Source organism: Vombatus ursinus, unplaced genomic scaffold (genome assembly GCF_900497805.2).
Source record: "Vombatus ursinus unplaced genomic scaffold, bare-nosed wombat genome assembly UNPS02014841.1, whole genome shotgun sequence".
NCBI classification, from domain to species: domain Eukaryota; kingdom Metazoa; phylum Chordata; class Mammalia; order Diprotodontia; family Vombatidae; genus Vombatus; species Vombatus ursinus.
The window spans coordinates 12,188,076-12,215,135 of record NW_020954619.1 but is presented as its reverse complement, the minus strand read 5'-3'; the positions used below and the strand labels follow the sequence as shown (position 1 = coordinate 12,215,135).

The 27,060-nt window shown below is 36.1% G+C and overlaps 1 protein-coding gene across 2 annotated transcripts in view; it reads left to right on the top strand.

Annotated features, from left to right (window-relative positions):
• SPTLC3 (serine palmitoyltransferase long chain base subunit 3) overlaps positions 1-27,060 on the top strand; it is a 192,679-nt gene that overhangs the window by 103,186 nt on the left and 62,433 nt on the right. For both annotated transcript variants that reach the window (XM_027840439.1, XM_027840440.1), the window contains exons 7-8: positions 16,851-16,956; positions 26,001-26,220. In XM_027840439.1, the coding sequence (XP_027696240.1) occupies positions 16,851-16,956; positions 26,001-26,220 (326 nt within the window). The remainder of the gene's footprint in view (positions 1-16,850; positions 16,957-26,000; positions 26,221-27,060) is intronic.

The window sequence follows — 27,060 nt, the reverse complement described above, 5'->3', positions numbered from 1 at the left end:
AAGCCTCTCCCTGGCTAGCTGTCTCAAACCATGCTTCACATTGATTCAGCCAAGACATCTGGCCTCTGTATTCCAACTATGCAGATGCTCACATGTATCTCCCCTTCTCCCCCCTTCACTTTATACTCTTTGTTCTGTAAACAATAATCAAATCAAGAATATCATCCTTTCTGTAAAGGGACATGACAAATGACTACCTGATGGCTCCCCCTGCTATTCCTCTGACTCCCCAGAAAAAAATTCCTTTCTTGCCCACTACTCCCCTACATGTGCCGTTTTTCCACATTCCACCCCCATTAAAATGTAAGGTCCTCAAAGGCAAGGATTTTTTCATGAAATTTGTATTTGTATCCCCTGCAGCTAAAAGCATTTAATAAACGATTACTCATTCACTCATTTATTCATCTTATATCACATGTTACAACAAACTCAAAATGGGTGAGACCAGAATAGACAAAAAATAATAATTTAAGAATTTTTTTTTAAATTGAAAGAGAAAGAGATCTAGTATCTTTGACAGCCATGGCAAGGGAGAGAGTTCTTAACCAATAAAGGGATAGCAGAGATCACAAAAACCAAAATAAATAAAATTGATTACATAAAAATAAAAGCCTTTGCAGGAGTAAATTCAATGTAGCTAGTTTAAGAAGGACACCTATCAATTGGGAAATAATCTTTGCATCAAATATGTCTGATAATCTTCTGTCAGTCAAGACATTTAGGAATTCCTACACCCATGCAAAATCAAGAATCATTACCTTATTAGTATGTGCTCCCAGGATATAAACAAACAGTTCTCAAAAGAAAAATTTCAAACTATTAACAAGCATGAAAGATTGCTGCAAATCAATAAGAATAAAAGAAATGAAACTTCGGGGCTGTTTTGATTGGCATCTCACGTTCAACAAAATAGAAAAAGATGGAATTAGTCAATGAGGAAAGAGGCTGTGGAAAGATAAGACACACAGCTAACTGGCTGACCTGAGAACTTGCTTTAAAAAAAAAAAAAAAGATAATCATACTGTTTTATCTAGAAATCTCACTGCCAAGCACCTAACTCAAGGTAGTCTAAATACACAAAATTATTTAGAGTTTTTGCAGTTAAAAAAAAAAGAACAGGAAATAAAGTTCAAGTGAATCAGCTGAGGACTGGCTAAACCAATGGTGGTACATGAAGGCAACAGAAATTACTATGCCAGCAGAACATTACAGAGAAGCACAGGAAGACTGATGAACTGCTACCAAATAAAGTAGTAGAATAAGGAAATAGACACAATGACTACAATCACATAAATGCCAAGAATCAAAGAAAGAAAATTGAAATTGCAATAATAACCAAACTCCACTTTGAAGCTGAGAAAATTCACCTCTCCCCTTCTTTATAGAAGTGGAACCCATGGGTGTGGAATACTGGATTCTAGCAATATAGTAATTGATGATTTATTGGCTAGTTTTTCTGAAATAATTTTTCTCCTTTCCTTTTATTATAACAAAGGCGGTGGGTGGGAGGGAGAAGGAATATATTTAGAAGTGAAGGTGATATAAAATCCATAGATTAAAATAAAATGACTAAAAGAAAAAATATGAATGGCTCTTTTCTTAGGGGGAAGAGCCAGAAAAAAGCACCCCAAAGGAGGTATCTTTACCTTCAATAATAAGTTCATATATGTCTTGTTTTCCAACCCAGTATTATAAGTATGTAAGTATATAAGGAAGTATCATTATCAATAATATACTATTACAGACACACAGATAGCTTATTTTACCTCTCTGTTTCATTGTTCTTGAACTCTGCACCCTATCACCTATCAACTAATGAAGCCAACCCTTGAATAGAAGAAAATTTCCCAAATCTAAACAATAACTGTCCTTAATTGAGAAAGAAACCATAGGAATTGAAGACATAAAACTGACCTCCTCTTCAGAGCCCACAGCTGAGACACATCCTATAACCCTGTTAAGTTCTCTTGGTCACTAACATACTATTCATTCCAAAATGTCTAAGATCTTAATATCTCATCCCTTTAAATAAGACATTATATAAATTATTGCAAAATCATTCCTAACACTTGCTCTCCCCTACAAAGCACCACTGATTAATCAAAGAGAAACAGCTGGATGGTGAATTCAGCCTTAGAACATACTTTGTCTACAACACATCACTTTGGTACTCTATTTCAGCAGTAGCTGGAGAAAGTCCAGCAAATTGGGTGCCAGAAGAGATTCCTCTAATACATGCAAAGTTGGCTGGTCATGAGGAAAAAATCTACCAGGAATAAATCCTTGGCAAATTCCCAGGATTGCCTTCTGGCAGATGGCTCCTGGCGAAAGGACCTCACTTGGTGTCACCTCAGTCCTTTATTTCTGACCCCTGGAAAGAGTTGTAGAACTAACGCCTGGATCAAAACTAAACTAACACATAGTCCTACCAGGCCAGGCCAGTCTAGGCACAATGATCAAATAATCATCAAAGAGTTTACTATAGGAAAAAAGCATTTGCTGTGTCTACAACCCACTGTTTCTTCTTCTCAACTGAAGGAATCCATCTTCTAAAGAACAGACCAATTATCACACCCAGGGGAAAGCCTGTGTCACTTATGATCTGAAATCTAGACTTTTCAAGTATTACAATCTATTATTATTCTTCTGAAATAAAGAGGGAACTAATTAATAGATGTGGAGCAGATTATATTATATTCCTATGAATCTCCAATAAGAAAATGCCCAGGGCATGAAGGGGCAAGAAGGCCAAATACTTTCCAAAAAGAACAGTCACGGATAGTCTTATAATGCCCTCAACAAATCTCAACCTAAGGAATAAAACACAAAGGAAAATTTTATAGGGGCAGTTCTGAGAGAAACATCATCACTGAATCAATCAAGAAATATTTCTGAATACTTGCTAAAACTCTTAAGCTGACCTCCAGGCAAGGCTCTGTGACCTCACTAAGAGATGGTATGTGTGGCAGAAAGGTGCAGTGCCAATCATTTCAGTTAAGAGAAAAAAATGGGAAACTGACAGCACTAATGATAAATTGCTTTCCATTCAACCAGTATTTTGGGGCAGCTATGTGGTGCAGTAGATAGAGTGCCACCCCTGGAGTCCGGAGGACTGACAAAAGAACAACCAAAGCCAGCGTTTCTCAAACAACAGAAACCACCAAGTTTGTTGTGGTCACTGTTACTTTAATGAACCTTTGGCTATTTGTTAAAAGGTATTTCAAACAATACTTTTTAAGGATGGGACCACAAAGTTTCTGTCAACATTTTGTTTAATGAAGGTTTATGTGGCTGTTGTTGAGTCCTTTCTGAAGCGTCTAACTATTCATGACCCCACTTGGGGTTTTCTTAACAAAGATACTGGAGTAGTTTACCATTTCCTTCTCCAGCTCATTTTATAGATGAGGAAACTGAGACAAAGAAAATTAAGTGACTCACCCATAGTCACACAGCGGTCTTCCTGACTCCAGGCCCAGGTCTTTATCCATTGTACCACCTAGCTGCCCTATTAAGGTTTATACAACTGTGGAAAAGTTTAAGAAACACTGCATCAAACTGTTATCTCTTAATTTAATGAAAATATGATTAGAAGAAGCATGGTAAAGTGGATGCAGTACTGGATCTGAAGTTGGAAAAAAAAAAAAAAACCTGGGTCCAGTTTCCACCTCTGATCCTTCACTTCTCTGAGCCTCAGGTTTGATGATCTGGAAAATGTAAAAGTTTATAATACTGGTTGTTGTAAAAATAAAATGAGACAATGGTTTGAAAGAGCTTTGAAAACTTGAAAATGCAATAGAAACAGCAAGGCCTAATGAATAAAGGGATGGCCTCTCAAACAGGAAGGATTGCCTCTGGCACATATCACTTAGGTGTGATATGTAACTTAATTTCACAGTGTCACAGACAATTCCCTAAAATTCACATTCTAAATAAGTAGAGAGATTCCACACTTAGAAATTCTTCATACCAATGAAATACAGGTTGGGATTTCTTTAAATCTCCTAGCTTAGAGAGATCTGCTATCCTTCACTAGCCAAGGAAGACAGTGACCCATGTAGCAGCTATTTGTTTTACAATCCTCCCTTCAAGAAGTACTAAGGTTCCAGGAAGTAATCAAGGTAAACTGAATATTCATCCTATAGGCTTGCAAGGACTACAACTAGATTTATTCCTTTTCACATTGAGGGGGTTAGGAGTGTGTTGTTCCATGATCTGGAAAATCTGCATAAAATTTTTTGCCCCTCCCTTCATACCAGAGAAGAAGTCTGAATTTTTTCTTTTTCTTTTGTGTACTGTTTACAATACCTTATTGTAAGATTTGGGTTAAGTATTTGGTCATAGGCTCTGTGTCATCTGCTGTCTTTCATGTGCCGTCTTTAGCTCTTGCAAAACTACCAAAAAATTCCATTTAATTTCTTATGCTGACCTGCGATATATCAAAACTGCTATGGGGAAACTTGGAATGTGGGAGGAATAACTATTGCACTTCCTGGTTCAGGTATCAAAATCGTATTTGTGTCATAAAAGGAACTCGATAGAACTTCTTCTTTACTTATTTTTCCAAATAGTTTATATAGTATTGGAAATAATTATTTTTTAAATGTTTAATACACTTCACTTTTAAATCCATCTGGACCTAGAGATTTTTCCTTAGGGAGCTCACAGATGGTTTGTTCAATTTCCTTTTCTAATATGAGGTTATTTAAGTATTCTATTTCTTCTTCTGTTAATTCAGGCAGTTTATATTATTGTAAAAATTCATCCTTTTCACTCTGTCAGTTTTGTTGGCATATAATTGGACAAAACAGATCCTCATATCTGCTCTAAATTAATGTTCTGATGCTGTGGTCACATTTTGATTTATTTTTTAATTTTTAATAGTATTTTATTTTTTCCCAGTTATATGTCAAGACAATTTTTAGCATTCGTTTTTACAAGATTTTGAGTTTCAAATGTTTCTTTCTCCCTCCATGCCTGCCTCCCCTCCCCTCTTCCTAAAATGATAGGCAATTTGATATGGGTTAGACATGTGTTATCATGTAAAACATTTCCATATTAGTCTCAGTTGTGAAGGCCAAAACAGATCAAAAGGAAAATAACCACAAAAAATAATAAAGTAAGAAAAAAAATATTCTTTGATCTGCATTCAACATCCATCAGTTCTTCATCTGAAGGTGGACAGCATTTTCCTTCATGAGTCCTTTGTACTTGTCTTGGATCACTGTGTTGCTGAGGAGAACTGAGTCATTCACAGTTAATCATCACACAATATTGGTAACACTGTGTACATTGTTTTCCTGGTTCTGCTCATTTCACTTTGCATCAGTTCGTGCTTGTCTTTCCAGCTTTTTCTGAAATCTGCCTGTTCATCATTTCTTAATGCACAATAGTATTCCATTACATCCACATACCATAGCTTGTTCAGCCATTCCCCAATTGATGGGCATCTCCTCAATTTTCAACATTTTGCCACCATGAAAGGGGCTGCTATAAATATTTTTGCACATGTAAGTCCTTTCCCCTTTTTTATAATCCCTTTGGGATACAGACCTAGTAATGATATTGCTACATCAAAGGGTATGCACAGTTTGGTTGCTCTTTGGGCATTATTCCAAATTGCTCTCCAGAATGACTGGATCAGTTCACAACTCCATCAACAATGCATCAGTCTCTCAATTTTCTCACATCCTCTCCAACATTTATAATTTTCCTTTTTTGTCATATTAGCCAATTTGAGAGGTATGAGGTGGTACCTCTGAACTGTTTTAATTTGCACTTCTCTAATCAAAAATGATTTAGAGCACTTTTTCACATGCCTACAGGTAGCTTTGATTTCTTTGTCTGAAAATTGCCTGTTCATATCCTTTGACCATCTGTCAACAGGGGAATGGCTTATATTCTTATAAATTTGACTCAGTTCTCTACATATTTGAGAAATGAAGCTTTTATCAGAAATACTTGCTATAAAGATTGTTTCCTAACTTTCTGCTTTCCTTCTAATCATGGCTGCATTGGTTTTGTTTATGCAAAAGCTTTTTAATTTAATATAATCAAAATTATCTATTTTACATTTTGTAATGCTACCTCTTGTTTGATCATGAACCTGTAACTCAATAAACTTCTCCTTTAAGAATTTGGATGCTAAAAAAAAATAAAATAAAATAAATTTTAAAAAAGAATTTGGATGCATGCATATATGTTTAATATTGATGTTACTTCATCGCCTATGGTACCTTTTAGCAAGATGTGGTTTCCCTCCTTATCTCTTTTAATTAGGTCTATTTTTGCTTATATTTGTCTGAGATGGGGATTGTTACTCCTGCTTTTTTTACTTCAGCTGAAGCATAATAGATTTGGCTCCAGTCCCTTACCTTTACTTTGTGTGTCTCTGCTTCAAGTCTGTTTCTTGTAAACAACATAATGTAGGATTCTGGTTTTGGATCCACTCTGCTATCTGCTTCCATTTTACAGGAGAGTTCACCCCATTCATATTCACAGTTATAATTACTAACTGTGTATATCCCTCCATCCTATTTTTCCTCCTGTGTGTCCTCTCACACCTTTCATCCTTCCTTTCACCCTTAACCTCCTCATCAGTGTGTTCCTTCTGTCTACTGTCTCCATTGGTCTGCCCTTTCTTCTATCAGTCCCTTCCACGTTACCCCCTACTTTACTTAATCTCCTCCCCTCCTACTTTCCTGTCAGGTAAGATAGATTTCTATATTCAAGTGACTGTGTATATTATTCCTTCTCTGAGCTAATACTGGTGAGAGTAAGATTCAAGTGAGGCCCATCACCTACCCTCCCATCTTTCCCTCCACTGTGATAGGTTTTCCATGCCTCTTCATGCGAAATAATTTATCCCACTCTACCTCTCCCTTCCTTCTGTACCCATTGCACTCCTCCTTCTCAACCCTTAATTATTTTTAGTGTCATTCCCTCAAATTCACCTTATACCCATACCCTCTATGTATATTCCTTCCAGCTGTACTATTAGCAGTACAATTATTAAGAATCATAAGTATCATCTTCCCATATAGGGATGTAAACAGTTCAGCTCCAATGAACCCCTTATGTTTTCTTTTCCTTTTCTACCTTTTTAGGCTTCTCCTTGGTCTTGATATTAAAGATCAAATTTTTTTGTTCAATTCTGGTCTTCTCCTTATGAAAGCTTAAAATTCTTTTTCATTGAATGACCATTTTTCCCCTTCAAGTATTATAATTAATTTCACTGGATAAGTGATTCTTGGTTGTAATCCTAGCTCCTCTGCCTTCTGGAATATCATGTTCCATGACCTCCAATATTTTAATGGTGTTGCTGCTAAATCTTGTGTGATCCTGATTGTGGCTCCCTGAAATCTGAATTGTTTCTGGCCACTTGCAGTTGTTTTTCCTTGACCTGATAGTTCTATAATTTTGTTATAATGTTCCTTGTACTTTTTATTTTGGGATCTCTTTTTTGAGGTGATTGGTGGATTCTTTCAATGTTTATTTTTCCTTCTGGTTCCAGGATATCAAGGCAGTTTCCCTTGATAATTTCTTGAAAGATGTTGGCCAGGCCCTCCTTTTGATTATGGCTTTCACATAGTCTAATGATTCTGAGATTGTCTCTCCTGGATCTATTTTCCAGGTCAGTTGCTTTTCCACTGAGGTATTTTATATTTTCTTCTATTTTTCATTCTTCTGAATTTGTCTGATTAATTCTTGATGTCTCAGAGTCATTAGCTTCCACTTGCCCAGTTCTAACTTTTAAGGAGTTGTTTCCCTCAGTTAGCTTTTCTATTTCCTTTTCCATTTGGTCAACTGTACTTTTTAAGGAGTTGTTTACTTCAGTGGATTTTTGTTGATGGAATTATTTTCTTCAGTGTGCTTTTGTAACTCTTTTTCCATTTGGCCAATTCTGTTTTTTATGGGGTTCTTATCTTCAGTGAATTTTTGTGCCTATTTTGTCATTTGGCTGATCTGTTTCTTAAGGTATTATTTTCTTCAGTATTTTTTGTGCCTCTTTTACTAAACTGTTCATTTTCTTTTCATAATTTTCTTGCATCACTCATGTTTTCCTTATTTTTCCTCTACCATTCTTACCTTGTTCTTTAGTTTGTCCAGGAATTCTTATTGGGCTCACATCCAATTTGAATTTTTTCTTTGATGCTTTCCTTGTACCCATTTTTACATTGTTGTCCTCTTCTGAATTTGTGTGTTGATCTTCCCCCTCATCTTAGTAGCTTTTTATGGTCATAGTAATTTTTTGTTGTTTGCTCATTTTTCCAGCCTGTTTCTTGACTATGAACTTTATGTTAAAGTTGGGCTCTGCTCACCTATGGATGAGAAGGCACTGTCCCAAGCTTCAGTTATTTCCCATGCTGCTGTCTTCAGATCTAGTTCTGGGAGTCTGTAAGTTTTCATTCAGTACTTCCAAGGAGGTGTGATCTGGAGAGGGATATGGTCACTGATCTCTTGGTCTGGGCTCTGGTCTTTACCCACGAAGGATCCCTGCTCCCCTGCAGCCACAAATGCTAACACACTCCCCTTATAACTGAAACTACAACTAGGCCCCTTCTTCCCTGTCATTCAACAACTCCTATACCCTGGAACTGTAAACAGGCAATGGAGCTGCCAAACAGCACTTGGTCCTATGCCCAGTGCCAACTCATGGTCCTCTGAATTCTCTTTCTGACCAACTGTCCTATCCCCTTGCCAGTTCTGAAAGTTCCCAAAGATGCAGGTGCTGCTGTCACAGTTGTCTCAGAGGCCCACCACTGGCACTGCCATCACATGAGCTCCTGGCAAGCTCTTACCCTGGTGTCACAGACCTCTCCTTCCAACCTCCTAAGTTGTTGTCAGTTAGAAAAATGTCTCACACTGACATTTTGTTGGCTATGCTTCTCCAGAATTCAAACTGATAAATTATTTTAAGGTTGTTTGGAGGAGAATGTTAACTGGGGTGCTGCCTCTGCTCTACCATCTTGGCTTCACCTCTCAAGAAATTCTGTTTCATATCTATTTGCTCTACTCAAAATGTTCTCTCAAAAAGGGCACAAAGTCCATGGTTACTTCTTTGCTATAGTGGTCTATGAACCTTTCCTAAGGCAATCCAAAACAAACAAAACAATCAATTTCTTTGATTACATTCTCTGGGTTAAAGACTTCAGAGAATGAAGGGTTAATTCTATGATGAAGTATTTCCTTAACTTGAACTTGCCTCTTTCTGGAGTATATAAGCAATTAATGGCATTCTTAACTTACTAAAATGTGTTGACCATTTCTCCAAATCTCCATGCACACTCATTTCCAAAAGCAAGTATTTCTTGCTTATCTTGTTTGCCCTCTTTGGAAAACTATGCCATCACGTACTTTTTGTCTGATATGTATTACTGACTGACATCTACTGGATAGAATCAGCCCTGCCTAGGGAGTACAATGAAGATAAAGGTTTTCCCCATTTCTGGTATGCTTTTTTAAAACGCTTCCAGCTGGTTAAAGAGGTAAAAACCTCAATTTAAATGAGTTTCTATTTCTTGTACAAGTAGCCTGTGCTGAGGTTTTTTTTAACAGGTTACTACAGAAGTATAATTTTGCTAGTCACCTCAGGACCTAACAACCATAGACATGACTAATGTACCAATGGGCAATTAGGCATTGTCTTCATGCTAGTCTGACCTTTCCATTATTTTCTACAGGACAGTGAATGGGGAAGGCTGTATAGGATGGTGGTAGTAGATGGAAATAAAGAGGAAGAAAAGAATGTAAGAAATATTTAAGAAGGAACATAGTTAGCAATAGGTAATTTCCTAGGTCATAATCACAGAATCTGAGGGATCACAGACACCATCTAGCATAATCATACCTGAACCAAAACTTCCTCTATAACATCCAGATAAGTGTTCAGTAAACTAGCCTCTGCTTAAAGACCTCCAGTAAGGGAAAAATCACTATCTCATAAGTCAGAACACTCTATCTTGAAAACAGATTGTTAAGAAGTTTTTGCCTTTGCCTAAATCTTTTTTTTTTAAACTCCCACTACTTCTCCTAGTTCTGCTCTCCAGGGCCAAGCAAAACAAGTTTAATCCCACTCTCACATGATAGCGTTTAACACTTGAAGCTATCACATTTCTTCCAATTTCTTTTTAAGTCTAAATATCTCTGGTTCCTTCAACTGACCATTAAGAAGCATTATGTCCAGGACCTTTACTATTTTGTTGATATATTTCTTTAAAATGGAACCTAGAATTGAACACAATACTCCATAAGTAGTTCTAACATCCTGGGGTGGGTGGGGGAAGCTATTATGATCATGGCCCATGCTTAGAAGAGACATTTAGGAGGAGAGGCAAAAAACCATCAGCAGTATCAAAATGCAGTAGAACACCAAAATGGCTGAAGGGAAGAAAAAACTGACCAAAGAGAATTTTCTAAAATGCCCAAATTACGTATGATATTGGGGGAAGAGAGGAGACATGACTTAGAGAATTTCATTTTATATAATATGTCTTCCTAAAAAAAATTAGACATTAGTTTTCTTTAAATTTAAACATATACTAAATTTCCTAGAGAAGACTGCTATATAAGGGAGTGTTCGAATCACAGAACCAGAGATTTAGATCTGGACAAGACCTCTCAAGCCAAATTCTAACCCTCACATTTTATTGTTGAGGAAACAAAGGCCAAGAAAGATTAAGAAGTACTCTGACTCCAAATCCAATATTCTATCCAATATACAATTGCTGCTTCACTATTGTCAATCCTTTTGCAAGGTGAAGAATAACAAGTTTTCTAATGTGTAAATTTGACTTAAATGTACTAAATTTGCTTGAAGCAGAAGTACACCTACATAAAAATCTGGTGACTGCAACCAAAAGCTACTGAGTCTTTAAAAAAAAAAACATACCACCAGTGTGTCACCTGTGGTCTGCCAAAGCTGCCCCAGGGCTGAATGTTGTGCAGGTCTGTTCTAGATTCTTCATGAAAACACACTAACCTTGTAATCCAAGACAGAATTGGATTTGAAGAGACCTAGGCTCAAATCCTGACTCCACCACTGGTTATGTGACCTTAACCAAATTACTTAATGTCTCTGGGGTTTAGATTCCTCATCTAATACAAGTCATACCTCAAAAAGAGTTCCTTGAAGTAGCTATTTAAACTCTATTTGAAAATCTCCAGTGAGAGAAAATTCATTACTTTCTGAGGCAACCCTCCACTTTTGGATAGCTCAACTTGTTTGGAAGTTTTTCCTTATAGCAAGACTATCTCTTTGTTATATCCACTCATCTCTAGTTCTGCCCTTTAGGGCCAAGCAAAACAAGTCTATTCCATCTCCTATATGGAGACCCTTCAAATACTTGAAGAAAATTATATCTCTATTAAGTCTCATCCAGGCTAAACTATCTGGAGGCCCTTCACTATTCTGGATGCCCTCCTTTGGTACACTCTACCTTGTCAATATCCTTGCTAAAACATGGTGTGCAGGACAGCATATAATGAAAAGCAACAATGACACTGTGACAAGCAGTGATGACTTATACTATATCTGGGCAAGTTGCAATTTCTCGAGCCTATACCTGATTTGCCATGATCACAGGATTATTCTGATGATCAAATGATATAAAATTTTTTTGAAATCCCAAAGATTTATATACATGTAAGCTATTATCATAAGCATTATAACCCTAGGTCTCCTACCAGTTTAAAAGGTGTTTTATATTTTCCCTTTCCTCTTGTCTTTTTTTTCACCCAGACCCTAGAAAGTTATGTGAATATGCTAATAAAGTTTGGAGGTACTTAACAAAGAAGAGGAAAATCTGATATTTTTTAATTAAAGGGGACTTCTCTTGATTCACTCCGTAAAAGAGGCCTACTTACAGAATAAGTGTTGCCTCACTCAAAGTGAGAACCTGAAAAACCTTAGCTTAAAAGGGCCAAGGGAGACCTTGGCATCTGGGCCATCTCCAGTCGTCTTGATCAATATCTGCCCACTAGACCCAGAAGGCTCTAGAGGAGAAAGTGAGGTTGGTGACTTTGCACAGCCCTCTCTCACTCAAATCAAAGTCAATTGCAAGTCATGTCATCATCTCCCTGATGTCATGATCCTCTTCGAGAACAAAGAACAAACCACAACACAAGAGGAAAATCAGATTCAAACTGGCTTGAGCATTTTATCACAGGAATTAGGGAAGAAGGAGAAGTTTTAGGATAAAAAGCAGAATGAAACGCCTAGGGTAGGAAAGGATAGAAGGAAGTCTGGGCAAAAAGAGAGAATGAGGTGCTCGAGACCTGACCAGTGATGAGGAAAGAGAAAGTTAATTATTCTTTTCACCCTATCCGTTGCCAAAGCCCTTGCTGAAGTCCTTTAGCCTCTGGTACATGCACAACAGGGGAGCTCAGAAGATAATGTCAAATTCAGTCATCACTAACTTTGTGATGCAGCCTCATCATTACCTGAAGCTTTCTGCAGTGCCTCAAGTCATTTAGAAGTTCACACCATGGGCCACCACACAAGTCTCTCCCCATGGAAATACAACATAGAAAAATACAGACACAGATAAGGTATGTACAAAGAAAGCCACAAAAATAACCATACTTCTCAGACTGGCATTGCTCTGAAACACAGAGGTCTAATATGATTTCCTATCTCTACTGCCTCACAGCACAATCAGATATTAAGTATGAAGGCTAGTTTAAACACTAGTCTTATGGCTACAGGCAGTCAGAGTGGGAGAGAGGTAGCTATCCTTAGAGTAATTGTCAGCAGCTGTTGCTGCCACTTTTTCTTCAGCAAATCAAACGCTCAATCTCTGTGATTGTGGTTATGTAATATCCTCTTCAGACACATCCTAGACTCACTCAGGACTGATATACAAAGAGGAATAGTTAGTCCCAGAAAGCAGTAGACTAAAGAAGATGAAGAGAAAGGAAAATAATGATATCCTCAATTTATGGGAAGGAAGGGAAAAAATATTGTTTGAGTCACTGGGTGAACATAAATAGATACCTCTAAGTAAGGGACTAGAAGTTACTATGCACTATCATTCATCTTCTCCTAAAAGAAAGCTATTTCTTTTTATTGGGGGAGGTAGGCAATGGGGTTAAGTGACTTACCCAGGGTCACACAGCTAATGAGTGTTATGTGTCTGAGGCTGGATTTGAACTCAGGTCCTCCTGACTCCAGGGCTGGTGCTCTATCCACGGCACCACCTCGCTGCCCCTGCTATTTCTTTTTAAAATAAGGGTACAAGAACATGCAAAATTCTAATACTAGCATATTAAAGAAATGATCTCTGTACATAGGGGCTAATATGTTTGGGGCAAAGACTCTTTTCTCCTTATGCAGATGCTGCTTTTCTTTAGTAGCATGTGTACCATATATAGACATATGCACTATTAAGATGTAGCCACAAAATATTGGTAGCAGAAGTCCTTTACTTGGTGGTCTTTTGCCCTAAGATAGATGTATTTGCATGGAGTTTTAGCCCAGAAAAAAAATCTTCGAACAGAAGGCATAGGATCAAAGCATCTATTCAGAATTTTTACTGTACAATGTTTTATGTTCATTAAATAAGAACATCCATATTGCAAAACAATTTTAAATTAAGTTGAATTTGAGAGAAGTCTTCCACAGTGACTCACAGCAATCTCTTTCATGGCAGCTAGTAAGTTACTTCATAGTCACTTCCCACGTACTCCCAAGTCACTGAGAAAAGATTCCATGGAAAGTACTGTCCATTGTGCGTTCCTGAAGAAGAAAGTTAGATTTAAATCTGTTTCTCAATTTGCTGAAACAAAATTCAATCTGCTGTATTTATTATTTTTCTTTAGTTCTATATCATTATTATTATATTTTTCTACATCATACTGATGAAGCAGAGTAGTGAAAAAAATACTAGACAGAAGACGCAGGCTCCAATTCCGACTCTGACAACTCTTGGTGCGTCTTGGATAAATCACTTTCCCTCTCAGAGCAATGCTCTGTTTTCTCCTCCATAACATAGGGATGCTGCTATTTATACTACCTACCTCACAAAGGTATTCACAAAAGCACTTTGAAACCGTGAAGTGTTGTAAAAAGATATGTGAATGACTATTATTAGAAAATATTAAGTCCCTTGAAGTCCTATGTACATTTTCTAGACTCAGAGCACACATCTTATGATAGGAAGGAAATGAGAAGGTAAGCAACTTGTGCTTGCTAGAAGTGACAGTTAATTGGGCTACAAAGCCAGTCTAGAATGACTAAAAATCTCTCACTTCAAGAGAATTTAGTTTTAGCCTATGAAATTTTTCAATGAGGACATCTTTATTTGAATATTGTTTACAGAAATGCATATGACAATTTAAGAAACCTAACTCTGAGTATGTGAGGCTAAGTAAGCGGGTTATCACAATTATATTTTAAAATGCTCAAGTCTAAAATACCGTTTGAAATCACAGGTAAGAGAGAAAAAATGAATATAGAGAAGAAGGTAATATCTAAGTTGGTAGTGACAGTCACAACTATATGAGTGAAGAGAAGGAACTTATATGAAAGACGTTGTAAAGATAAAAACAATAAAACTTGGCAACAGATTGACTATTTAGAGTGAGTTCAAATGAAAAGTCAAGGATGGTACATACCTAGCATATAAGCCTGGGTTACTAGGAGAAGGTGATACCCTTGACAGTAATGGAGAAGTTACAAAGAAGAGAGTTTTTGAAGTAAAGGAAAATGTGTTCTTTTTAAGACATGTAGCATCTGAGATACCATGGGATATCCATTTTGAGTCATCCAAAAGGTAATTGGTAATTCTGGCCTAAAGAGCAGGACAAATACTAAGGCTGGATATAATAGAGTGAAGAATTAGTAGCATATATAATAACTAAACCCATGGGAGCTGATGAGATCATCAAACAAGATAGCATAGAGAAAGAAGAGAAGAGGGTCCAGGACATACCCTTGGGGGGAAAAACACAATTAATAAATAGGACCTGAGTTTGTTGTTTTTATTGTTGTCTAGTCCTTTCAGTCATATCCAATTGTTCCTTACTCCGTTTGAGGTTTTCTTGGCAAAGATACTGAAGTGGTTTGCCATTTCCTTCTTCAGCTCATTTTAAGATCCCGGAAAGGCAAGTGAGAAAGAGTAGTCAAAAAATGTAGAAGGAGAACCAGGAGAAAGCATGAAAATCTAGAAAGTGGAGAGGTACAAAGGTTTAAGGAGACAAAGTAATAGAAATGGAGGCACCTAGTGAATGACTTTTTTAAGGAGTTGAGCAAAATGGAACTGATCAGACAAAATGAAGGGTTTTTTGTTTTTTGGTTTTTTTGTGTTTTGTGTTTTTGTTTTTGTTTTTTTTAGGATGAAGGGCATTACATAGGCAGCAGGAATGGAGTCAATCCATAAGGAGAGATCAAAGATAAGAGAGCAGGGTTAACAGAATGGACATTCAGTTTGAGAAAATGGGAGGAGAGGGGATCAAGATTGCAAATTAAAGGGTTTATGTTGGTAAGGCAAAAGGTCATCCCTTCTTGTGAGGGAAGGAGATAGAAAGGGAAGATCTCTGAGTGATGTAAGTAGCTGGAGTAGGGGAGAAAGAACTTTAAGCAAATGGCCTCAATTTTTTGGGGTGAAGTATGATAAAAGGTACTCAGACAAAAGAAGGAGTACTGTGAGGAGACTGAAAAGAGATGAGAATGTCTGGAAAAGTCACATTCTTGAATGAGATAGCGAATTAACTAAGGAGGTGAAAAGTACTCCCTTGCTACTGTGAGGGACAGCGTAGTTATTATGTAACATAAATTTATTTTTGTGATTTTTTTCCAGTTCTATTCAGCAGCTCATGAAAATAGCAAAGAAGGCAGACAGAATAATCTAAAATTGGTATTTAACAAGGCATGATTAGCAATAAGACACGAGAGTAAGAAATTAAAGTGCAGATGATGGTATAGACGATGTTAGCTATTATTATCGTAAACAAAGCCTTATAAGAGGCAGAAGGATGAGGAAATGCATTCCAGGTCTAAAGGCCAACCTATGCAAAGACACAAAGGTGGAAGATGGGATACATCTAGCAGATCAATTTGGAGAGAACACAGTATAAATAAATGGGATGAGAGTTCATAAAGACCTGGTCTTATAAGTAAAGAAAATGGAAAAGATATGGAAGATGTTATAGAGTAGAAATAACAAGACTTGGCAACTGACTGAATTGGAGGGACATGGGAAAAGAGAGAAAAGAGTCAAGGATAACCCTAAGGTTAAAAAATGATGATGACTAGGAAGGAGGCAGTGGTTTCAACAGGAATAATTAAATATGGGATTAGATGGAGAAGATAATGTACATGTTGATTTTCAGATACTGCTGGGAAATCCAGGTGGTGATGTCCAGTAGGCAATTGGTAAGGCTGGACTGGTATTTAGGAGAGAGATGAAAGCTAGAAAGACAATGGAATAAATCCCTAATTATAGGATTTCCAGCACTAATCCATGGAATAGGAAGATGTTGGCTAAGGAGAAGCATTCCCAGTAGATACAAATCTTATCAAATGAGATAATATATATGAAAAGAATACTTTGTAAACCTTAGAGCATTATATTATTATCATCATTATATTATATCATTATATTACATCATTATATTATATCATTATTATTATAAGGAAGAACTTGATAACACAACACCACTGTTAGTTCTGTGTGCTTATTCTTTATTTAAAGGGGGGAATAATGTGTCTTTTTCAATATGATTCTAACATTAGTCTCAGAAAAAATACTTTTTAGCTTGAACCTAAAATATTGAAGAACTCTTAGAAACTAAAATGAACAAAAAAATCCATCTCACTCTCATAAGTCACTTTCTTTTTTGCTTGTTATTTAAAGACATGCAAAGTCTAGAGAAGCTACTAAGAGAAGCTGTGATCTATGGCCAGCCTCGAAGTCGAAGAGCATGGAAAAAAATCCTCATTCTAGTAGAAGGCATCTATAGGTATGTGAATGACCAGGGTATTTTAATCTGTGGTCTAAATATATTTGGGGCAGCTAAGTGTCACAGCACATAGAATGCCAGGCCTGAAGTCAAGACTCATCTTCAAGAGTTCAAATCTGGTCTCAGATATTTACTAGCTATATGACCCTGGGCAAGTAACTTAACCCTGTTGGCCTTAGTTCCTCATCTGTTAAATGAGCTGGAGAAGGAAATGGCAAACCACTCCAGTATCTTTGCCAAGAAAACCCCAAATGGGGTCACAAACAGTCAAACATGTCTGAAACAACTGAGCAACAACAAAAAATAAATTTGACAGATAGGAAACAACCTACATACTCCACAAGTACACTGAGAAGTTAGTCAACCACAAGGCAATACAAAAAATCTGGTTTGGGACTGCTCTAATAAGTTAACAAGCACTGATCTGATTATCTATGGGGTAACCTTCATTGTCAGATAACTGGAAGCACAGAATCACACAGAACCTCAAAGTTGAAAGAGATATTACATAAGATCTTTGTGAACAGAGACTACTTGTTTGCAGTGTCTAGCACTGTATTCAACACAGTAAGTGATTAATATCTAAACTGAATTTGTTGACCTCAGAGGTCATCTAATACAATTAATATCTGAACAATAATCCCTCCTATACTTCTCCAAACTTTTATCATCCAGCCTTCACTTTAAGAACTCTAGCAAGGGGGAGCCCATTAACACCAGAGACAGCCTATTCCCTTTCTGAATAGCTCTAATTGTTAGGAAGCATTTCCTTACCTTATGTCTGCCTATCTGGAAATGGTTTGAAATTGTGGGAATTTTTTTCAACCTGCTTTGTGGAGGCTACATATGGAAAAGAGTTAACTTAAATTGGTTCTTTTTATAAACTTTGCTTACCATATATTGAAGACCTCTAGTCACAGGGATATTTTACCCCTGTAAAGTTTTGTGATGTGAATTCTCAAGACATTTTATATCTAATCATAGAGTATACTGAGGGGTGCCTTAGAGTATCCTCTTGAATTATCTAAGCCATTTTTCCAAAAAACCACAAAAGAGCTAACAATAGCTAAAGGGGCCATTAACATGTAGAATATTCCTATCACATTCATCTAAGGTGCCACAGGGACTACTAACCCCTTCATAGTTTGGCTTAGAAAGATTTTACGTCAAAAATTCAATTCTCTCCAGCCAACATTTTTATATTTATTTTACTAAGGGAGAAGAAAGATTCCCCAAAGTACTACCTTTGCTATCTTACTTCATATGCAGAGGAACTGTTAGCTCAACAAAATTTTTCCTAAGTTAAGTTTTAATGAATCCTAATCTTGAGTAATTAGAAAGGAGGTTCCTATGGGATAATAATACAAAAGCGAGAAAAACTGAATGATTCCTGTATCTGAAAAATAATAACATTGCTGCAAATAAGGGAGGAAAAGCAGAGGCAGCATTTTTTCTCTTTAATCTAAACTTTCCCCTTAAGTAACATAATTTTGGCCAAAACAGTAATAACAAAAAAAAAGAAATAAATGTGTTTCCTGTCAACAAATACATTTTCACAAACTGAAATTTTAAAATTTGCTTTTCCTTAAAAAAAACAACTGACCACAGCATTTATTGTACTGGCTACTGGTCAAGGCCTTGTCAACCTGCATCTGAAAAATAATAACATTGCTGCAAATAAGGCAGGAAAAGCAGAGGCAGCATTTTTTTCTCTTTAATCTAAACTTTCCCCTTAAGTAACATAATTTGGGCCAAAACAATAATAACAAAAAAAAAGGAAATAAATGTGTTTCCTGTCAACAAATACATTTTCACAAACTAAAATTTTAAAATTTGCTTCTCTTTAAAAAATAACTGACCACAGCATTTATTGTACTGGCTGCTGGTCAAGGCCTTGTCAACCTCCCCATATGTACCCTCCTTATACCTGATCTAGGAGATCTGGTTGTTTCACATACTACTACAAAGTTGTTAACTTGGCATTTACAGTTTATTGTCAGTCACTGATTTTATTTAAGACCTATCAGAGTACAAGGAAGGCAACAACTAGGAGTGTGTCCTATGCATAAAAACTGTGAGAGTACACCAGAATAATTAACTACTTATTGACCCTGAACTTGCTACTTAAAAAAAATAATGTCGTATTGACTTTATGCTGTCATAACTTCAAGCCTCATTCTTCCTCCTGTGTAATTTGTGCCAGCTGCAATGCACCATAAAACTAGGGCGAGAGAACAAACCAACTCTTATCTAAACACCTGTCATTCAGGATTGGAACAGTTTAAAAGCTGATCAGCTGAGCCAGAGCAGGCTGGACATCTCCTTTTAAGCAGAATAAACAGAACAAACTGCAAATAAACACAACTTGGCACAACTAAAGGAAAGTTAAGTTTTAAGCACTTTGATCATGGCTTAAATTAAGAGGACCACCAGCATTTTACTGTCAAATATTCTTGTCAGTTACCCAGCCTACAGAAACCACTGCAAAGGCTGGATTTTGTTCATTTCATAAGTCCAATCTCTGTTCTGCCACAGTATCCAGCAATACATGCTTAAAAGTTATGGATTTCTTGCAGAAATCGAGAAACCACCAGATTTCAAGTTTAAACATCTCTAATATTTGTAATTTAATCTGTGGTTTATATATTCACTTTTCTTATGTCCTCTTTTCAAAGAGCTCTGGAATAGGACTTTCAGGGACTCTTTCAGTTGAGAATGATGTTTCTTTATTTTTTTCTTTCAAATCAGCATATGAAACTTTCCATGAAAAGAATCCTCACCCCAAAATGCCTTTTATGGACAGGTCATAACCTCCCTGAACTTTGGTTTCTTCATCTTTAAAATGAAAGGGCAGGCTAAATTATCTTTGCCTCCAACTCAATCATTGTATAATTCTATGATTTTGTGTGACCATTGCCATAACTCAACATGGAGTGAAATAATCTCCAGTTGATTTTTCTTAAGAATAATGTGGGAGAAAGCTAGGTGGCACAGTGGATAGAGCACTGGCCCTGAAGTCAGGAGGACCTGAGTTCAAATCTGGCCTCAAACCAAACACTTGACACTTACTAGCTGTGTGACCCTGGGCAAGTCACTTAACCCCAATTGCCTTTAAAAAAAAAAGAATAATGTGGGAATTTTCATTTTCAAAAATTTTGTTGGTATGTAATTTGTGGACATTCACACAGACAGTCATTGGGCTACTTTCAGAGTTTCAATATCATGATTTGTTTCTCTTTTCTACTCCTTCCAAAATCACTGATCCATTACAAAAGTAGTCAACAGCAGAAAAAGAGTCAAGGGAAGGTTAAGGACTATTCAGAACTAAAGTGTCAAGTCACTGATGATTCTTGGACCCTACTTAAATAAAACTACTTTAGTGTCACTAAGTAGTTACTGTATTTAAAAGATGGATCAATATGCCATGAATAAGAGGAAAATGGCATTAACTTAGAAAAGGAAAGTGAATACAGGACCTTTATTTGCTAAATGCATACTGCACCTTGTATTATACCTGTTAACATAATGCAAACATAACATAGCCAGCTGTAACACTCAAAAGAGAAGTATGGCAAAAAATTGGAGGGTCACAGCTTTCAAAATACTAGCAAAGTGACAATTATGAAGAGATGATTAAAAGAGAATCTACAGTAACTTTGTAAATGCAATAAACTGTGGAGAGACACAGAGGAAACCAGGAAAATGTCTAATCACTCTTCTACCCAAAGTTCTTCATGGACTAGAAAATAACTCTGGTATCCCAACACCTAAGTCTTCTTTTCTCCTATCTATGTGCTACATTCTAAAGGAAATAAACATGAAAAAATTACTAATATGTGCACAGGCAAGGAAAGCAGGGAGCTGTGTGATACAAACTGAGAAGTTTGTGAGCATCTAAAAAGGGAAGCAGTAGTCCCTATGAGTCAGCAAGGGTTCACTAAGTAGTTAAAAAAACTAGGAGTAATACTAAACTGGCCTCATTTCCTTTTTATGAATGGTTATTAGACTTTCAAATCAAGAAAATATTCTAGACATATACATACATACATGTGAATATAAATATATCTATATGGATTTCTGGAAGACACATGATAAACTCATGATATCCTTTTCAAGAAGATAAAAGAAATGTAGGCTGGATCCATTTTAGTGAAATCCTAGCTGTATGATGACCATAAATAGTCTTAATTAATATATTTATGTCATCACATAAAAAATTTTCTAGCAGTATGCCACAGGATTCATTTCTTGTTACTGCTCTGTATAACATTTTTTAATCAATAGATTATCATTTTGTAAGTTAGGGATAAGGACTAGATTGAGATCTCATTAGTATCAGGAACTCCTAGATGAAGAAATGCCTTCTAACAATGCAGATCAGAGCCTTCTCTGAACTTAGAGTCTTAGAGAATTGCCAAGAGCTTTGACAGATTAAGTGACTTGCTCAGGATCACAAAGTCAGTATGTGTAAGAGTTCGGACTTAAAACTATGTCTTTCTGGTTTTCAAGGCCAGCTCTCTATGTAACAGCAGGCCACCTCTCATAAACACATGATGACAAGCATATTCACTGAATTTATGGATGCCACCAAGCTACGAGATAGAATTATTAAAATGGAAGACAAAATCAAGATTCAAAAAAGGTCTTGGATCATAGACTGAAATCTGGAAAAAATGCTGGAAGTCATCTAGTCCAAACCTCTCACTAACAGAGGAGGAAAATGAGACCCAGAGAGGTTAAGTGACTTGCCCAAGGTTATACAGTAAGTGGTAGAGGTACAATTTGAACCTAGATCTTTTTTTGGGGGGGGGGAGGTTAGCAATGGGATTAAGTGATTTGCCCAGGGTCACACAGCTAGTAAGTATTATGTGTCTGAGGCCACATTTGAACTCAGGTCCTCCTGAATCCAGGGCTGGTGCTCTATCCACTGCAGCACCTAGCTGCCCCCTGAACCTAGGTCTTAAGACTACAGAGTCAGCACTTTCTTTTCCACTGTATTACATTGAAATTTAAAAGGGATAAAAATAAAATTCTATATTTAAGCTAAAAATTAACTTCTAAGTCCAGGATGAGAGGTCTAACTTAATAGTAATTCATATAAAAAAAAACCAGTTAATTCAATCACAGGCTTCATTAATATACATATAGTGTTTAAAACAATGGAGACAATAGCCTTATCATAGCCTAGTTAAGTCATATCATGTTTGGTACTGTCTCCATTCACAGATATATCCTAATCAATTCAAGATATCATTTTTCTTATATATGCTATATCATGTTTGACTTGACTTGGCTTATGCGAAGCAATGAGTATGCAAAAATAAAAATGCTCCAAATTATCCCTGCCCTTTGTGACCTTATATTTCATTGTCTTATACTATCATCACCCTAGTTCCGTGCTTCATCACCTATTACATGGTTTTCTGTAATAACCTCCTAACTGATGTCTCTGCCTCCAACGTCTCCCCAACACCAGTCTATTATTTATATAATTAGAAAAACAATCTTCCTAATGAACAGGTTTGACCCTATCATTTCCTACTCAAAAACATTCGCCCTGCTTCCTAGATAAAAAATAAATTTGTTAGCCTGATATGTAAGGCTTTTTATTATCAATTCTTTGATCTCATTCTGCAGTCTCCCATCTCTGTGTATTTCCAAAGGTCATGAACCAGACCTACACTTTAGGAGTTTACCTAAAGTTTAGGTTTTACCTAAACTTTAGGAGTTTCCTCCTAAACTGTACTTTATGAAATCCTCTTCCTTCAAGGTCCACCTCAGCTCACACCTCTTCTATAAAGTCCTCCCTGATCTCCTCAGCATTTTGTCTGGCTCTCTTTTATCCTCATCACATTCTGCTTCGTATCATACTTATCTGAGGATGTATCATGGTACGTCTCAGTAGATTAAAAACTCCGTAGAGATTCTGTCATTTCTTTTTATGAAATTTAGCATAGTGCTTGGCACATATTGGCTGTTAACAATATTTTTTAATTTGTTAAATTGTTAAATGCCAAAATGAATAATGTATTTTGCACTAGTGCATAACTCAATTCAATTAAATGTCTACTAAGCACCTACTCTGTACAAAGCAATGGAGAAGATACAAAGTGTACATAAAACATAATCTGTTCTCTCATGGAGCTTACAGTCTAATGGTAAGTATTACAGATAACTGATAACCATACTGTATAATAATAAATGCTAAGTTTATAAGCCCCAACAGGATGAGCTAAAATACGTAAAGTCATGACCAGACCTCAACTAGCTAAGAAGCATCTGGCAGACACTAAAAATTAGACTAGAAAGGAGTTGAACACTAGAGGAAGAGAAAGGCCTCGAAAGATCAGGGCATTATCATAGGTCAGGCAAACAAAGGTCAAGTTCATGGACGGTCAACTAAGAATGAAGTGAATTTTAGGAGAGTTGACTGATGCAGTCAGGTAAATAACACAGGGGAAAGGAGGAAAGGAATACATATCCAGTGGGCATTGTGCTAAATGCTTTACAACTCTCATCTCAATTAGCTGAACATCTCAATTAGGTTCAACTAAGCAAGGTAAAAAGCCTACAAGATCATATGAGTCAAAACAAACAGCATGTGTAAGTAAGTGACACTAAAAGGAAATCCTAATGCCAGGGCAGAGGCCATTTTCTTTCTCAGTGCCTTCTCTTATATTACCTGCTGGGTGTGGTCAGCACAAGGTCTATAGACAGTATTGATCAAAGTCAAGAAACTACAAATGAAACCTGACCCTGATTCATACAAAGACAGGGGTAGTAGGATCACAGAGAGGTCCTAACAGTATTTCAATTATCTACTAAAGAAAACAAACCATAATAAACTAAGCCCACCTATATAACAGGACATATGTGATGGCATTTGATTTCTTTAATTAAAATGCAATAAACATTACATCGACACAACCTGAATTTTTTCCTGAAGAAGAAATTCATAATAAAGTACATAATTATAAGTCAACATGAAATGAACTGAGTTTTATACTGTTTCTATGACCACTCTGAAATATCCAGATTGTTTTTGGCTTATTTCCAGTTATGGAATACGTATACTAGTTATACAAGTCAATAACAAAGGGGAATTTTCCAAATGATCTGGGACTTGAGGTAGCAAAATTACAGTCATAGCTTTCAACTCACTGATACTCAAGAAATAATTTGATGATCATTCACCTAATCCTAGAAGATTCAGTTCTTCCAAAGATAGTTAAGTCTTACATCAAGGAGATGTTATTTACTCCAAAAATGCCTGAGATTTCTCACCCCAAAAAAACAGTACTTGAAATTTTCTGAACTCCAAATGTCAAGCCCTATATCATTCCAGTTGCAATAAGTGAAAACATAAAAGAACAAGAAAACAAAAAGGACAGTAGTTACTTAACTTTAAAATAGTAGTACCTATTATTTCCTTTCTTATCTCAGGATATGATTTGAGCCCACAAGGAAGATTTTTCAGCCATTTAAGTTGGCAAACAATAGCATTTGTCTGTTGTTGCCATTTAGTAACTCAGATTACGTGTAAGGGGCAGAGAAAAAGGATATTTCAAAAAGAAATTTATATACTTAACTAATATGTTATCTAATAGTACATAAATATATAAACACACATATATATTTTTTGAACATAACATATATATTCACTATATTGTTAATTCAAGTATAATTCAAGGCCTTGAATATTGTTTTAAATTAGCTGGTAGAACTATTAAACAGTATTTATTCCAATAATGTTGAAACGGATGGGAGAGGATTTCCATTTCAAAGGAAAAATATGTTTAATAAGTAACAAATGTAAAGAACATTATTAGCATATTTCTAAATGTAACTCAACTTCAAATATTAAAGTACTGAAGCTAAAGGAATAAAATTTTAACCAGCCTTAATCTGACTCAAATCATGGCACACACACACACACACACACACACACACACACACACACACCTGTGAAAAGATTTTTTTTGTCTGTTTTTTAAATTTGATTCTTTACCTAGCACTTATTAAACTAGGGATACATGTCCAACCAATTTTACTGTTTAACTATCTAAACTGACCTGTCACTTAAGTGTTTAAAGTGGAAAAAAATAAAAGTATTAAATTTAGTCTTTTGCATAGTTAAATTCAGTAGAAGGAAAGAAAACATTAAAATTGGCAGTTTGACCTAACTGGCTTATTTAACTATTTTTTTAATTGAAATAATCATTTAATGCAATCAAAACTGCACAAAGATATTGCAATCAAGGTATTCTGAGAACTTATTAAAAGCTTAAAATTCCAAGAAGTTAGCTACTACATAAATTTGACATTGTTATTTTATTTTAATAAGATTTATATTCTGCCTAATTCCAAAAGGAGAAGAAGCTTATAAGTTAAAATACAAAGAAACATAAGACTAGGGATAAAAAAGAAGTTTCCATCTACAGGAAACTATTAGACATATGAAATAAACCAATTACCACAAAAAAACACTGAATCTGGCTCTATAAGCATGGTTACTTTATTATGTTTAATTCATCATAGCTTCAAATAAAGCTCTTTTATGGCTTTGTCACTGTAACCTTCACTTTTCATCAACTCAAAAGAGGGGATTGATAGGGTCTAATTGGTCAATAAACATTTATGAACCTATCATCAGTAAGTAGATCATTACATGACTGAACCAATTCCATCATTAAAAGGAATGTTATTTTTAACATCTTAACAATTAAAATTAATAAACTACACAGTGAGATCCTTTTTTCCCTTTGACCAAAACTCAATATACCAAATCAACAGATAATTGATTTTAGTTCTTCGGGAAATGTGGCAGAGAGGCATAGCCTTCATTTTCAAAACACTTAGACTCTTTCCTAGCTGCAAAAATTTTAATTTATGCTTTAAAAATGTATCTGAGAGGAAACAAATGGTAAGTACCTATCTTTAATAGAGGGTAGAAGCTAATTGTCATATCTATATTCAAAAAGGAAAAGAAAGAAAAGTTTTGCAGAGGATAAATTACAATATTAGCATTTCTCTCCATAATCTAGCATGGAAGGTTCCATTGTGCGCCTGCCTGAGATCATTGCCTTAAAGAAGAAGTACAAAGCTTACCTCTACTTGGATGAAGCTCATAGTATTGGAAGTTTAGGCCCAAGAGGCCAGGGGGTCGTGGATTACTTTGGAATGGATCCTTATGATGTTGATGTGCTCATGGGAACGTTCACTAAAAGCTTTGGAGCAGCTGGAGGATACATAGCTGGAAGAAAGGTAAAACAAAAAACCTTTACCTAGGTAAAGTATGTACATCCTGAAAACAATCTCTTGCATTAAATCTAATTTCATCACTGGGAATTTAATAAGGCAAGATTTCCTAGGCGTAAGCCATAATACAAATCAACCTGCCACACATAATACAAAGCATCCCACTACTTAGATTCATATTCAGATATGTTGTTGTTGTTCAGTCTTTCAGTCATGTCCAACTCTTCGTGACTCCATGGACTACAGCATGCCAGGACCTTTTATCCTCCACTATCTCCTGAAGACTTTCCAAGCTCATGTTCATTGCTTCCGTATCACTATCTATCCATTTCATCTTCTGCCATCCCCTTTCTTCTTTTGCCTTCAATCTTTCCTAACATCAGGGTATTTTCCAATGAGTCCTGTCTTTTCATTGTGTGGCCAAAATATTCAAGTTTCAACTACAGTATTTGTCCTTCCAATGAATGGTCTGACTTCATTTCTTTAAGTATCGACTGATTTGATCTCCTCGCTGTCCAAGGGAAGGGGTTGTTTGTTATTATATACTCAGAGCTTTGCACTATGCATGGTACATAAGTGCTTGATAACAATTAATTAATTTATTGTTCTATAGTTTGCAGACTCTATTCGCTTCCCTTTTTAAAAATCTCTCATTCTCTAATTTTTGTAAATATAACTGGCAGTGACTCAGCAATCACATTCACTAGCTTTTTAAGCACCCATGTATATAATTATTCTACCCCAGCCCTGAATTCTTCTAGGACAACTAGATGCTATTTTAGTAGCTATTAACTTATCGTGGGTATCACCTCTCCTTGTACATTTTTTTCTGTCATTTTCCATCAC